The sequence below is a fragment of the Asparagus officinalis genome, chromosome 1 (genome assembly GCF_001876935.1).
Source record: "Asparagus officinalis chromosome 1, Aspof.V1, whole genome shotgun sequence".
Classification (NCBI taxonomy): domain Eukaryota; kingdom Viridiplantae; phylum Streptophyta; class Magnoliopsida; order Asparagales; family Asparagaceae; genus Asparagus; species Asparagus officinalis.
The window spans coordinates 89,104,196-89,120,643 of record NC_033794.1 but is presented as its reverse complement, the minus strand read 5'-3'; the positions used below and the strand labels follow the sequence as shown (position 1 = coordinate 89,120,643).

The 16,448-nt window shown below is 34.6% G+C and overlaps 1 protein-coding gene across 1 annotated transcript in view; it reads left to right on the top strand.

Annotated features, from left to right (window-relative positions):
* LOC109837140 (alkane hydroxylase MAH1-like) overlaps positions 1-418 on the top strand; it is a 7,501-nt gene extending 7,083 nt beyond the window's left edge. The window contains exon 3 of the mRNA XM_020405254.1: positions 8-418. Within this exon, the coding sequence (XP_020260843.1) occupies positions 8-113 (106 nt within the window). The 3' untranslated portion in view covers positions 114-418. The remainder of the gene's footprint in view (positions 1-7) is intronic.

The window sequence follows — 16,448 nt, the reverse complement described above, 5'->3', positions numbered from 1 at the left end:
TGAGCAGGTTTAAGGTTAGGGTTTTGGAGGGGTTTGTGGCCAAGCCCAAGTTGTCCATTATTTTGCATATGGATGGGGGGCTTGCGGTGAAGGTTAGTGAGAGGGAAGATTAAAGGGTAAAATGGTAATTCTCTGGGGTGTTCATTATGAATACATGAACACGAGAAATATTTGTATTAGCCAGATCCCCTAACGGGCTACTATGAATATGTTAGAAATAAATCCGGCTGGTATATCGGTTAGTTTTTATGTTTGTGGTGAGGTATTTATTTCATGTATTTAATAATTATATTTGAGAATATTTTTAAGTTATACTGGATATACCAGCAGATATATATATCATCATGTATCAATTATATATACTTCATACTTTGTATGTTTGAGTTTTTCTCATTTGTTAAAATTTGTGCAATTATTATGAAAGCTTAGAGTTCATGATTATATAGAAATTTGTGTGATGAGAAAAATATGTTGTTATTTCTAGAGTGAAACTTCAAATTTTTGTTTTTGTGTTTTCTTTTATTGAAACCATAATAATTTTTTTTGGTCAATGAAAAAACTTTATTCATCTTCCAAATTTGAAATTCAGCACAACAAATTTCTCAGCAGAATTGAGATTACAAAAATAACTAGCACAAAACTTCCCTCAAGCAATTACAAAGAACTAATCCATTCTCTGTTTTCAGCCTTAAAAGAGCCATTGAGGACACTAGTTAAAATGTTGAACTTGGTTTCTTTAAACAATTGATCGGTAGTTTTCATTTCTTGTTTGAAAATCCTGGAATTCCTCTCTCTCCAAATGCTATATATTGTTGAGGTAAGAGTCATCTTCTTTATCTTTTGCTTGAATCTATTCCCCCTCAATCTAAAACAATATCATATCATAATCTGATTCCAGTTGCAAGACTTCCACCTAAATTGTAGCCAATCCATGACCATGACCCAAACATCCCTTGAATAGTAACATTCAAAGAAGAGATGATCCCTACTTTCAGAACCAGAGCACATGCAACAATTGTTGATATTCACAATTCCCTTTTTGATCAGTCTGTCAAGTGTGAGCAAACGGTCTTGGACTGCTAACCAACAAACAAACGAATGTCTGGGGATGTTTGTAGTCTCCCAAACTATGCTATACCACAACACTATAGAAGAAACAGGGGAGAGAGCATTGTATAATGCTAAAAGCTGGATATTTGAATTACTGGAACAAGATTGTATGAGATGTATCAGGTTGCCAGCACCTCAACAAATTCTTAGAGTCTTATCTCTGACTTTCAATATCTTTTTCCACATCCATGAATCCCAACTTTTTGCTTGAATATGCCGGACATCATTATGCTTTAAATATGTACTATATATCCACTTGATCCATAGATTTTCCTTATTAACATAAATATACCAGAGTAGTCTCAATGTTGATGCCATATTCCATGTAGTTGCAAAATAAATGCCTAGACTACCATGCTTCCTACTCAAGCAAGCTTTATCCCAAGAAATAAGAGGAATTTTGTAAATCTGTTCAGTTTTTCCCCATAGGAAACTTCTGCACATTTCATCAATTTTCTGCAACATTTTAACAGGCAAGACATAGTTTGAAGTCCAATAGATTTGTATGCCAAGAATAACACTCTTGATTATCTGCTTTAACAGGCAAGACATAGTTTGAAGTCCAATAGATTTGTATGCCAAGAATAACACTCTTGATTATCTGCAATCTGCCTGCATATGAAAGAGACAGTCCAATAGATTTGTATGCCAAGAATAACACTCTTGATTATCTGCAATCTGCCTGCATATGAAAGAGACATGTTTTTCAAACAAGCCTACAATTGACCTGATATTTTGTTTAAGAGAGGAGTGCAGTCAATGTAAGATAATCATTTGCATATCAAAGGGACTTCTAGATAGTTGATATGTAAGACACCCTCAGTGAAATTCAGGAAGCTGTCAACAAGATTTTTAGTGTTTTCATCAACCCCACCATAGAAGATTTTGCATTTTTCTGGATTAGCTTCCAGACCTGATACAGCACTAAAATCCTTGAAGCACTTGTAAAGCAACTTCACTAAATGTAGGTCTCTCTTTGAGAAGAGGAGGAGGTCATCAGCAAATATTAGATGTGTGATTTTCAAATCACCACATCTAGGATGGAACTTAAAAGACCTGTCCTCTTTAAGCATATCCAGTTTCCTAGAGATAAACTACATACCCAAGGTGAACAAGTAAGGTGAAAGAGGATCACCATGTCTTAAATCTTTTTCTCCTTTGAAGTAGCCATGAAGGGTGTCATTTAAAGAGATGGAGTACTTGGGAGAAGAAATGCATACTATAATCCAGTTTATAAACTTTGCAAGAAAACCAAGGCCTTTTAGCATTTCTTTTAGAAAATCCCAATTTATAGTATCAAAAGCCTTCTTGATATCAATGCTCATCATAATTCTGGGAGAAATGTGTTTTCTGTTGTAATTCTTCAAAATCTCATGAGCAAGTAAGATATTGCTTAAAATTTGTCTTCCATTAACAAAGGCACTCTGAGCCTCATTTATCAAATAACCCATAATAGGTTTAACTCTGTTAGCTAGAATCTTTGAAATAATCTTATAGAGGCAATTACAGCAAGCTATGGGTCTGAAATTAGAAGGGGTCTTAGGGCATTTCACTTTTAGAATCAAGGTGATGGATGTAGAATTAATCATACCAAGAAGCTTTCCAGTTTTAAAAAACTCTATAATAGCCAATGTTACCTCATCGCCTATGATACTCCAAGCAGACTTGTAGAAAGACATGCTAAACCCATCAGGCCCCGGAGCTTTATTATCATCCATGGAGAAGACTGCATTTTTAATTTCATCCTTGGTCACAGCAGAGGATAGGATACTAGCTTGTGCATAATTTAAACATGGTCCATTACTGATGATATTACTATCAGGTTTTGAAGTAAATGTTGTTGAACCCATAAGATTCTTATAAAAGGCAATAAGCTCTTGAATGATCCCTTCACCATCTGTAATTCTACTCCCTGCACTATTGTAGAGCATCGTTACTCTATTAAGATGCCTCTTAGCTTTGATTGTAGAGTGAAAATATCTTGCACATCTGTCTCCTTGCACACTCCATTAAATCTTGGATTTTTGTTGGTAGAATGACATTTCACACTCCAAAAGCATATTGAAAGAAGTTATGCAATTTTTTCCTGAATGATCAGATCAGGATTGAGAGGATCAGCCTGCAAATTGCTTTGAGCATTTTCCAGATTTATCCTTGCCCTATTCACTTGCTCACTTATATTGTAGAAATTCTTTTTGTTTAGATCCTTCAGGGCAATCTTCAGAAGCTTCAACTTGCTAGCAACGGAGAACATTGCACAACCTGCAATTGAGGTTTGCCAAATAGTAGAGACTATGGGTAAGTATCTATCATGCTTGATCCACATCTTGAAGAATTTAAAAGGTTTTTTTCCCTTGCACGCATTCATCATATATTGAAACCAATGCTGGGGAATGATCAGAGCATCTGGGTTGCAAAAATTCCACATGACTAGAGTTATATAAGTTTAGCCAAACATCATTAACCAGAGCTCTATCCAATCTACTCCAGACTCTACAGTTTGCTTCTTGTTTACTGTTCCAAGTGAAGTAACAACCTTCAGTTTTCATGTGGGATAGATGGCATCCATCAATAAAATCCTTGAAATCTATTGTTTCAGCCTCAGTGACCATAGCTCCCCCTAATTTATCCTTATTACCAGTTATAGCATTGAAATCACCATAGAGGATCCATGGCTTATGCCCAACAGATTGCTTGATTTGTTTTAGCTCGTCAAAGAATTCTTCTATTCTCTAACTAATTATGTCCATATATAGAAGATATTAAACAATCAATCCTATTATCCAGGGATTTAACCAAGCAGGTGATATGCTGAGATGAGTGCCTAGCAACTTGAACTTCCAGAATATTTGAATCCTATAGGATCAGAATTCTAGCTTTGTAAGAATTGAATTCATTAGAAAACCACTTCCAATTACTAGCAATCCTTTTAGTTATAGCAGGTAGCTTACTGGTCTTTATTTTTGTTTCAATGAGATCCATGAAAGAGATATGATGCTGCTGAATGTGGAGCTTAATTAAAAGCTGCTTAGAGGACTTATTTAGTCCTCTAATATTCCAAAAGAAGAAATTCATAGACTTGTAACACCTGTTGGTCTCTTTGTTCTGATGATGTTTAATAAATAATTTACCACTAATGTTATTTGTCTAGTATTTGTGTTTATTTATTTATTGTAGACAAACAACAAGTTGGAGGATGAATGGAATTGCGCATTCACGATCATATCCAATGGAGGTTGGCGGAATTGTGGAGTGAAGCCTATGCAATTCAAATTGAAGATCCAAGTTCTAGCTTCATCCGCAAGTATACCAAGTTGAGCTACATCGAAGATCTATCAAGCTTGGGTATATTTAGTTTTATGTTTTATATTATGTGTGTTAGTACTTTAAGCTCAATCATATATACACACACATATTTGATTTTTATATATATAGTTATATATATACACAAGTTTTTATTTATGGACTTAACAATCATTGTATACATATTTCATTAAGTCTATAAAATTATTTCATATGGTTTCAAAATATTGTTTATGTCAAAACATCAAATTTTATGTATATCACATTTTCATGTTTTGGACACACTTGCAAAATACATGAGTTTTCACAAATGGTAAACTTAATTTGAGAAATTCTTCTTCTAACATGTTCAATTTCATGTTTATAAATATTTTCCAAAGTTTTATTAATTTTGGAATTAATTTGTTATGTTTATTTGAATTTACAAAATCAAGTTTTTAATAAGCTCATGTTCGTGCACATGTTCGTGCATGTTTTTGCAAAACTGATGTGTTTTCACAATTGGAAATGCGATTTGAAAATTTTCTTCATTTACATGTTTATCATCATATATACAAATATTTTTCCAAGTTTTACTAATTTTGGAGTTGTTTTGTTATTTTCAATTGAATTTACAAAACCGAGTTTTCTGTAGTTTTTTTTCAGAAACTATATATCTGTGTTTAAACATTTATTTCTCTCAACTAAAAAGTTATATTTTAGAAATTCTTTCTCTAACATGTTTATCTACATGTCTAGAACCTTCTTCAAAATTTTATGATTTTTGGAGTTGATTTACTATTTTTAATTGATTTTACAAAGTCAGATATACAAAATTCCAGAATCTGTCAAAATCAGAAACTGTCCTTGAACAGTGCGGTCGACCGTGCTACAGTATGATCGACCGTCATGGTCGACCGTCTGCAGTCTAGAGAGTAGTTTTGCAATTTTATTTCTCGCGGTCGACCGTCACGGTCGACCGCCGAAGTTACCGTTACACAGTAACGGTAACTTGCTGATTTTTATTTTTTAGTGGGTTTTTGGGGTTTTTTGGGTTGTTTTCTTCTTTCCTATATATACCCCTTTTCCATAACTATTTTCTATAACCCAAGAAATGTTTTAATAAAGTTTTAACAAGTGTTAAGTGTTGTTTAAGTTTTTTTAAAAAGTTTTTAAGCAATTGAGAGTTTGTTTTATGAAAACAAGTTTACAAGAGCTTGAGGAAATCATCTATTGGTGTTTGAGCATCCAACTCTCCTACCTCTACCTCTTGATCTATTGAGAAGTTTTCTAAACTCTATTTCTAGCTTTACATTTGCATATTTGTTTGATTATCTTTCTTTAAAGCTTGTTTTATAGAGTTTAGATTTAATAAATATTATTGTTACACACACTCACATTGAGCTTATTATGTTTTCATACATAGTATAATTGGGTTGGTGAGTGTTGTAACAATTGAGTGTGAGCCTACATTGAGTTCTCATCTATTGTAGAGAACAAATCATTTATTATATTGTGAGATTGTAAAGCTTTCGGTTAGCTAGAAAACCGAGTGTCTAGTGGAGATCTCCTCGAGCTGAGGAGCGGAGACGTAGGTCGTGGGGACCGAACTCCGTGAATGAAATTGTGAGGTGTAAACGTTATTCGGGTGAGCATGGAAAACCCGGTTGTGATAGTGAATTTTTCCCGGGAGTGGGGAGCGGAGACGTAGGACGGAAGGTCCGAACTCCGTGATCATATCGTTTGTTTGTGATTGCATTAGCGCACCTTTCTTATGCTCATATCTTATATCACCTTTTTATATTGCTTATTATTTATATTGCCCACTATCTAGTTTAGATTGTTTACCTTTGTGTTAATTTATATATTCTTGCATATATTTCATCATATACCTCTTTGCTAGGATATATCTCTTTATTCATATTGTATATTATTGCTCATAACATATTGTATATCTATCTTGTAAGAATAATTTATTAGTAAGTTTTAATTAGTATAAAATCGGATTAGATTAGCATAAGACCCTAATCACCCCCCTCTAGGGTCTAACAACACCCCCACCATCCACAGTAGAGGGATCATCATCCATATTGTTAAGATGAGCAAAAGAATTCCCCAATGCTGAAAAAATCTTAGGGCCTAATTTTTGCATATTGAGCCATGTCTTGATAGGTTATGAACTTACAAAATCCCCTTGATCCTGACCATGCACAACTAGCATAGAATTATTTACTAGAGTGTACTTGCTTTTCTCAGATTTTGAAATTACTCCTACAGTAGCATCCTCAGTAATATAATCAGAAACATGTACAACATGCACAGTATTGATATTTAGAAGATTTTTGCTTTCTCCACTTGTCTGATGACTTTGATTCATATTCATTATCACTCATTCATCAGATAAATCAGATAATGGAACTTGCATCCTGGATCCATCCTCCTATTGATTTTGAGCATGAATAGTTTGAATTCCTGACATAACAGACTTTTCCCCTAAATTTTCAGAAACAACATTCACAAATTTTCCTTTTGGCACCCATCTTTGTGTCTTGGGATGTCTTTTGCAGAAATTTATGTCATGACCCACAAGCTTACAACTATCACACCATTTAGGTTTTAGCTCATAAATCACATTTTGATTAAAAATCTTACCATTTGGCCCACGGATAGGAATTAGATCAGGGAGGGTGGAAGGCACATGAACTTCAACCAAAACCCTTACATAAGCCAATCTTTCCTTGCTTGCAGTAAGTTTATCTGTGTCAATAGGTCTACCAATTTGACTAACAATTTTACTTATAGCATTAGAGCTCCACAAGTTAAGTCTTAATCCAGGAAGTTGAATTCACAAAGGGTAGACATTTCCTTTTATCTTTTCAATATCTTCATCATTGGTCCAAACATTCAACAGGAGGGCCCTAGAACCAAAGAACCACGGACCGTTCACAAGATTATCCTCCATTTCCTCTTTGTTTTGAAATTTGAACAAAAATAAGCCTGGCTTAAGTAAGCACAGTTCAGGAACTGACCAATGAGTCCAAACTTTTTGAATATAATTTTCCATAGCTTTAAACTTGACATTTAGGCCTAAAACTTGACCAATTAAAGAAAATTTTCAGTTTGAGTTGCCCTCATACCATTCTTCTGAAGGAAATTCATGCTAAATACGTGCAAAATACGCAACGGAAGACTATATGTATAATTATGCTAAGCATGTAGAGAGCATGAAATACATAATAGGACCATCCTAATTAAATCTAACATAATCCCTACATTAAAGAGAGCATTCAAGAGTTAGAAAGTCATACTTTCGAAGCGTGATTCGATGGAAGATCGAATAACCCTAGCTCTTGCTCCTTGTAGTAGAAAATCTCCTCGTAGTGGATCTCCAAGTCTTCAAGTGGGCTTGATAAAATGGGAGTCTTCTTGAGACACAAGGCAAGATATCCACCCCGGGGTTCTTAAAATCCTACTACTTCCTCTTGCTCAAAGATTGCTAAAGTTTAGTAAGAGGAGAGCTCTCTTTTATTCTCTTATGAAAAAAAACACTTAGCCAATTTTTCATTAACCTTTCCATAAGAAAGAGAGCTCATATTTATAGAGTGAAATGTGTTCATGACATGAATGACTCATCCTATGAGTCATGCAATGAATCATCAAATATCAATGATTAATCTAGTGAGTCATGCGATGAATCATCTTATGAATCATTACATTTCAAAACCATGTGCTAATAAACCATGTGCTCAAACCATACCACTAAATGACTCATCTCTTGACTCATTATACATGGTATGTGTATTTTATAAATGAGAATACCAAATCAATATTGTATTTCATAAATACGATATTTTGTAATTTTCCAATCATTGATTAATAAGTCATCATATGACCAAAAAGTCAATAAGCTGACCAAAAGTCAACTGTTGATCAAAAAGTCAACTAGTTGACTAAAAGTTAACTTTATAGGAAAAGTACTAGAATTCATTTCCGCTAGCTACACATGAAGACTACCCGGATATAAGTTATGATAAATGTCTGCAAGATGCTTACACAATTTTATCAGGACCACTCAGTGATAATGTCGTACAGTCCGGTCTCTTCGTCAAACCATGTCAAACTATTAAGCCTAGGATATGGAAAACTATCAAACCCTAATAGCTCAATTAGTGTTTGTAGATATTAAACTCATAACCTATAAGATCAAACTGACACTCAGTTTATCTTATTTACCTCGGCCAAGGATTTCCAGGCTATAGTTATATCAAACAATCTTATGACATCAACCCCTATACTGGGGGAGACGAATCCCTTCTTTGGCATCTCAATATCTACTTATGCCTCGGGATGTACCCAACAAGAACCGTTATGCACAATTCAATAAGAACTGTGGTTAGGTAAAAGTCTAAATACATCTTTACTGACATATAAGATATTGCACTCATGCCTCAGGTCAAGAGACTACTATGTACTATATCACTTGAGAACTTCTATTTGACAGTTAAGTATAATTACCAACTAGATGTTCTCAGTGAGTCGTTCAGTCAACTCATTCACTAATGAGTCACCTGAATACTGTATCTTGATGTCTCACATCAATGATCTAAGAGATGGATCATCATCCTTCCAAAGAAGAAATAAAGTATACACCAGTCTTACCAAAGTGATGATGTCCCATTTCAACACTTCATTGACTAGGAACATTTTAGAATATACGTTAGCGACAAATCAGATCTCTTCATTACGATCATATCCGAAATGTCTGATAGTCTAGTATCATTCTAAGGACTTTATCTGTATTAAAATACTAGATAAATATAACCAAAGTAGCATAATATTATTTTAAACAAGGATGTTATATTCATATAGGTCCTGTTACAATATACAATTATTACCTGCATGGCACCTATATCCAACAAACTCCCACTTGCACTAAGGCCAATCATTGTAGTATCTAATACCCAATAGCTCACTTGCACTAAGGCCAATCATTGTAGTATCTAATACCCAATAGCTCAACAAGTTTTTCAAATTGTGTATGAGCAATTGCCTTTGTGAATGGATCTGCTATATTATCTTTTGTGTCAACTCTTTCAATCTTGATCTCATGGCGATCAACTATCTCCCTGATCAAGTGATACTTCCTCAGAATGTGTCTGGACTTATGGTGAGACCGGGGTTCCTTTATCAGAGCTATTGCAGCATTACTATCACAGTATAAAGGTACTGGATCTTTAATGGTGGGAACAACTTCCAGCTCTGAAAGGAACTTCCTCATCCAGACAGCTTCTTTGGCTGCATCATTTGCCGCAATGTATTCGGCTTCTATAGTAGAGTCTGTTACTGTGTCCTGCTTGGAACTTTTCCAACTGACAGCCCCTCTATTGAGGGTAAAACATATCCTGAAACAGATTTACTATCATCGATATCGCTCTGAAAGCTAGAGTCGGAAAAAGCCTCCATTTGGAGGTCACTTTTACCATATATCAAAAATAACTCTTTAGTCTTTTTCAGGTACTTAAGTATATTTTTGACCGCTTTCCAGTACTCTTCTCCATGATTAGATTGGTATCTACTTACCAAACTGAGTTAATAAGCAATATCCGGTCTAGTACATAACATGGCATACATGATCGATCCTACTGCCGAGGCATAAGGAATTAGACTCATGCGTTTCCTCTCTTCATCAGTCTGGGAAGACATCTTTTTAGAGAGCGAAATTCCAGGAGATGCAGGTACAAAACCTTTCTTGGAATTTTCCATGCTAAACCGCTTTAGCACTTTGCCAATGTATCTAGATTGGGATAATCCTAATATCCTTTTAGATCTATCTCTATAGATCTGAATACCCAGTATACAGGATGCTTCACCCAAATCTTTCATGGAAAATCTTTTTGATAGCTAAATTTTAACCGCTTGTAATGACGGTATGTCATTACCGATTAAGAGTATATCGTTTACATACAAAATAAGAAACGATACTATACTCCCAATTATCCTTTTATACACACATGGTTCATCTGGATTCTTGATGAAACCAAACTCTTTGATAGCATCATCAAAACAGATGTTCCATCTCCGCGATGCTTGCTTCAGTCCATAAATGGATTTAAGCAATTTATATGCTTTTCCACTGCTCCCACTGACTACAAAACCCTCTGGTTGCGTCATATATATGCACTCTTCTAAATCACCATTTAGAAATGCAGTTTTGACATCTATTTGCCAGATCTCGTAGTCATAGTGAGCAGCTATAGTAAGTAGGATCCGAATAGACTTTAGCATAGCTACTGGAGAAAAGGTTTCATCGTAGTCCAAACCAGGTCTTTGACAAAAATCTTTAGCTACCAGTCTAGCTTTAAAAGTTTCTACTTTCCCATCTACACCCAACTTTTTCTTAAACAACCATTTGCAACCTATGGGTATCACCCCTTTAGGAGCATTGTCTAAGATCCATACTTTGTTGGTGTACATAGAGTCTATTTCAGATTTCATTGCATCATGCCAAGCAACAGAGTCCCTACTCTCAGAGGCTTGCTGATAACTTCGTCATCATCTATGACGTGATCTAACATGCAACCTTCAATGAGAAAATCATATTGTCTCTTAGGTGCATGAGATCGCCTTGGATATCTATGGAGTGGTTGTGGTTCTTCTGGTACAACTGAATTTTTTGGTTCTACTAATTTATTAGTATTGATTTGTATATCTGAAATTTCTTCCAGTTCTACCATTCTCCCACTAATTTCTTTTTCAAAAAATTCCTTCTCCAAGAAGGTAGCATACCGAGAAACAATTATCTTTTGTTCATCGATGTGGTAGAATTGATATCCTTGGGAATTCCTTGGATATCCTACAAATTTACACAATACTAACCGTGCCTCTAACTTTTTGGGGTCTTGCTTTTTTACATAAGCATGACATCCCCAAATCTTAATATAATTAAGATGTGGTTTTATCACATACCATATCTCATATGGAGGTTTAGGCACTGCTTTAGTTGGAACTTTATTCAGTAAGTGTGCTGCTGTTTCCAACGCATACCCCCAGAATGAAAAAGGTAACTCGGCATTACTCATCATGGAACGTACCATATCTAATAGGGTACGATTCCTCCTTTCTGACACGCCGTTAAGCTGTGGTGTAAAGGGTGGAGTAACCTGAGAGAGAATCCCATTCTCTTTTAAAAACCCTAAGAATTCCGAGCTCAAGTATTCTCCTCCTCGATCCGATCGAAGAATTTTAACTTTCTTGCCCGTTTGGTTCTCTACTTCATTTTTGTACTCGATAAATTTCTCAAGTGCTTCAGATTTGTGTTTCATCAAAAACACATGTCCAAACCTTGAAAAATCATCAGTAAAAGTAATAAAGTAGGAGTAGCCACCTCTGGCCATTGTAGACATAGGACCACATACATCACTATGTATCAGTCCTAAGAGTTCTGTAACTCTTACTCCAGTTCCTGTAAATGGAGTCTTGGTCATTTTACCTTTAAGACAAGACTTGCAAGTCTCATAAGACTCAAAGTCAAATGGATCTAAATATCCATGCTTATGAAGCTCGCCAAGTCTTTCTTTATTAATGTGACCAAGTCTGCAATGCCATAAGAAAGCGTCATTCATAACTGAGTGCTTTCTTTTATTAGTGTGATAAGTGTTCAGAATTGTATTTTGATTAAGAAACCATTACCAACTTGTAGGGTCATCTCTCCAGGTCCAAGTTTTCTATAGCTTCTCAATCCTTGTAACAAATTACAGATGTGAGATCCTGATCCGGTATCTAATACCCAAGATGTAGGATTTATAGAAAAACAATTCTGAGTAACAAACACACCTGAAGATGAAGCAACAACTTGCTTATTCTTGATGTGTGTGGCTAAGAATTCTGGGTAGTTTCCTTTAACATTTCTCAACTAGTCTATGAAATTAGGATCGGTTAACTTGTTCTGTTGTGATATAATTTTTAAGCCAGACATAATGGCCTGAAAGAGAGAGAGAAAATTATTTTAGCAGATGTTCAATACATAAAATAGATTTGGTTTATTTTTATCTAAGTTATGCCTCCCACTATTTTTTAAGTCCCTCAAAACCTTATAAGAGGTGATCGGAAAACAACCCCTTATTTTTAAGTGGGATCAAGATCAAATTATCATTGAATGTATCAACCTTAACGAAAGCCAACAAATTGATACACTCAATAATTGGTAGACAACTTTTGTCTTTTACACTCTTGTAATTCTTGATATGATTTTACCCCTAGTCTTTTTATGACCTTGACGATAGCCAACAAATCATAAAAACTAGTCAAGTTTGGACCCATCATTTCTTGACTGGCTCAAATTTAACTTATGCAAACTCTTGACGAAAGCCAACAAAGTCGCATAACCAATTTAAGCTATCCTTATATCTTATATACAGATGAATACTACTTAGCCATAGAATAGTATTGCATTGACGATAGCCAACAAACAAAGTATTTATAAGCTTAGTAGTATTCAACTGAAATGATGGTGGGCTACGGACGATTTCATAAATCTTTTACCGTAATCAAACTTGATATAGTTAAAAGATTCTCTATATTTATACTTGCAATAATTAAACCAGCCAGGAAAGTGCAAGATTAGTGGGAGGGTTCTGAGCTATTCACCGGGAATATTCATCGGACCTTAAGTAAGTAACCACCGCTCTTTAAAACTATAACGCGAAAGATTGGGCATCACCCATTATCTTAAGTTGGGCATCACCCCATGAGTTATATCTCATAATCACTTTCCTAGACACTAGTTAAAAGTTTGTTCTAAATACATATCTTTTAACTGCTTTAGGTTTATTTATCTTTCACACTAACACTTTGTTAATGTCGATCTCACCACTCTATGGTCAATAAAATCTTATTGCCATGTCTCACAAAGTTTAAAAATGAGTTTTTTATAATAAAAACTATTCTCTAATGAGATAGAGATATAAACTTTGTAGAAAATAGCACCCAATTGTATTGACATCTACAATTGGGGTACAACCAACATATCAACATATGTAAAAGCAATATGGAATGGTAGTGGACAACTAAGGGAATAAAATGTAACTATACTAATTATATTTTGGCAAGCAATTTGCAACTCCTTACATTGCTAGCTCCCTTGCAAATCCTGTATTATTACATTGACATATACATAGGACGTGCAAGCCCCATTTATAATGGAAAATCCATCTCGTAGGATGGGTAATAATATTGCATTGAATGTAAAATAAAAACCATAAATGAAATAACTAAACTAAACAACCATACCCCCCCTAGGGATTATCCTAACTCAAATAGGACTATCATACTTCTAATATACAACTACACTAGTTGTAAATAAGTGTTTTGCAATTTATACAACTGTTTTTACTCCTAAAAACATATGAACCAAAAATCACATTTTTGAATCAACAACTAGTATAACTAATTACAAAACAACTTGTATTAATTAACTAGTTTCATTAAAACATCTTTTAATTAAACTAGTAATTAGAAGCAAGTACAAAGACCTCTATGAGTTAGATATTCATGTTAAGATTTAATTAGATGGAACCATGGCTCTGATACCATGAAGGAAATTCAGGTTAAATATATGCAAAATACGCAACGGAAGACTATATGTATAATTATGCTAAGCATGTAGAGAGCATGAAATACATAATAGGACCATCCTAATTAAATCTAACATAATCCCTACATTAAAGAGAGCATTCAAGAGTTAGAAAGTTATACTTTCGAAGCGTGATTCGATGGAAGATCGAATAATCCCTAGCTCTTACTCCTTGTAGTAGAAAATCTCCTCGTAGTGGATCTCCAAGTCTTCAAGTGGGCTTGATAAAATGGGAGTCTTCTTGAGACACAAGGCAAGATATCCACCCCGGGGTTCTTAAAATCCTACTACTTCCTCTTGCTCAAAGATTGCTAAAGTTTAGTAAGAGGAGAGCTCTCTTTTATTCTCTTATGGAAAAAAACACTTAGCCAATTTTTCATTAACCTTTCCATAAGAAAAAGAGCTCATATTTATAGAGTGAAATGTGTTCATGATATGAATGACTCATCCTATGAGTCATGCAATGAATCATCAAATATCAATGATTAATCTAGTGAGTCATGCAATGAATCATCTTATGAATCATTACATTTCAAAACCATGTGCTAATAAACCATGTGCTCAAACCATACCACTAAGTGACTCATCTCATGACTCATTATACATGGTATGTGTATTTCATAAATGAGAATACCAAATTATTATCACTAATACAGTATTTCATAAATACGGTATATAGTATTATTCCAATCTTTAACTAATTAGTCACTATATGACCAAATAAATCAAGAGTTGACCAAAAGTCAACTGTTGACCAAAAAGTCAACTAGTTGACTAAAAGTTAACTTTATGGGAAAAATACTGGAATTCATTTCCTAAGCACATAGCATTCCGATTTTATCGATATATATAACCGTTTATGTGTATCCGGTAAAATCATATATGCGTATCAATCATACGCATCACTCTATAAATTGTGTTTCATAGGATTCAAGTACGCGCTTGGTGTGACTCTAGGGCCCAACTTAAGAACTCGGCAGTGGATCATATCCACAAGTACAACAGAGGTGCTAGATAAACATGAAGACTACCCGGGTATAAGTTGTGATAAATGTCTGCAAGATGCTTACACAATTTTATCAGAACCACTCAGTGATAATGCCATACAGTCCGGTCTCTTCGTCAAACCATATCAAACTATTAAGGCTAGGGTATGGAAAACTGTCAAACCCTAATAGCTCAATTAGTGTTTGTAGATATTCAACTCATAACCTATAAGATCAAACTGACACTCAGTTTATCTTATTTACCTCGGCCAAGGATTTCCAGGCTATAGTTATATCAAACAATCTTATGACATCAACCCCTATACTGGGGGAGACGAATCCCTTCTTGGCAATCTCAATATCTACTTATGCCTCGGGATGTACCCAACAAGAACCGTTATGCACAATTCAATAAGAACTGTGGTTAGGTAAAAGTCTAAATACATCTTTACTGACATATAAGATATTGCACTCATGCCTCAGGTCAAGAGACTACTATGTACTATATCACTTGAGAACTTCTATTTGACAGTTAAGTATATTACCAACTAGATGTTCTCGGCGAGTCGTTCAGTCAACTCATTGTATACTATATCTTGATGTCTCACATCAATCATCTAAGAGATGGATCATCGTCCTTCCAAAGAAGAAATAAAGTATACACTAGTCTTACCAAAGTGATGATGTCCCATTTCAACACTTCATTGACTAGGAACATTTTAGAATATATGTTAGCGACAAATCAGATCTCTTCATTACGATCATATGCGAAATGTCTGATAGTCTAGTATCATTCTAAGAACTTTATCTGTATTAAAATACTAGATAAATCTGACCAAAATAGCATACTATTATTTTAAACAAGGATGTTATATTCATATAGGTCATGTTACAGATAAATCTGACCAAAATAGCATACTATTATTTTAAACAAGGATGTTATATTCATATAGGTCATGTTACAATATACAATTATTGCCTGCAGAGGATGTTATATTCATATAGGTCATGTTACAATATACAATTATTGCCTGCAGGGCACCTATATCCAACATCTTCTTCATTAAAAGTCACAAAATTTTTATTCTCAGGATTCACAAAATTCAAATTCATACCACAACCTGCTTTTCTATTGTCAGCAAATAGGCTAGCCCAACTTTTCTTAACATTTTTGCTTTGAACAGGTTCAAGATTCTCAGGTTCCACAGGAGGATTTTCCTTACCCTCAACTGTATTCTTAACAAGAGAATCCACAGTAACCTTTGTTGGAACATTTACAACATTAGCAGCAAAAGAGCTATTCACTTTTGATTTCGATGAAATAGTAACATCATCAAGAACTGAAATCTCATTCTGTAAACTATTCTGTGATTTAGCATCAAAAGAACTAATAGGATTCAAAATTATATGTCGCCGAGATGAATCAGCATCGAAATCAA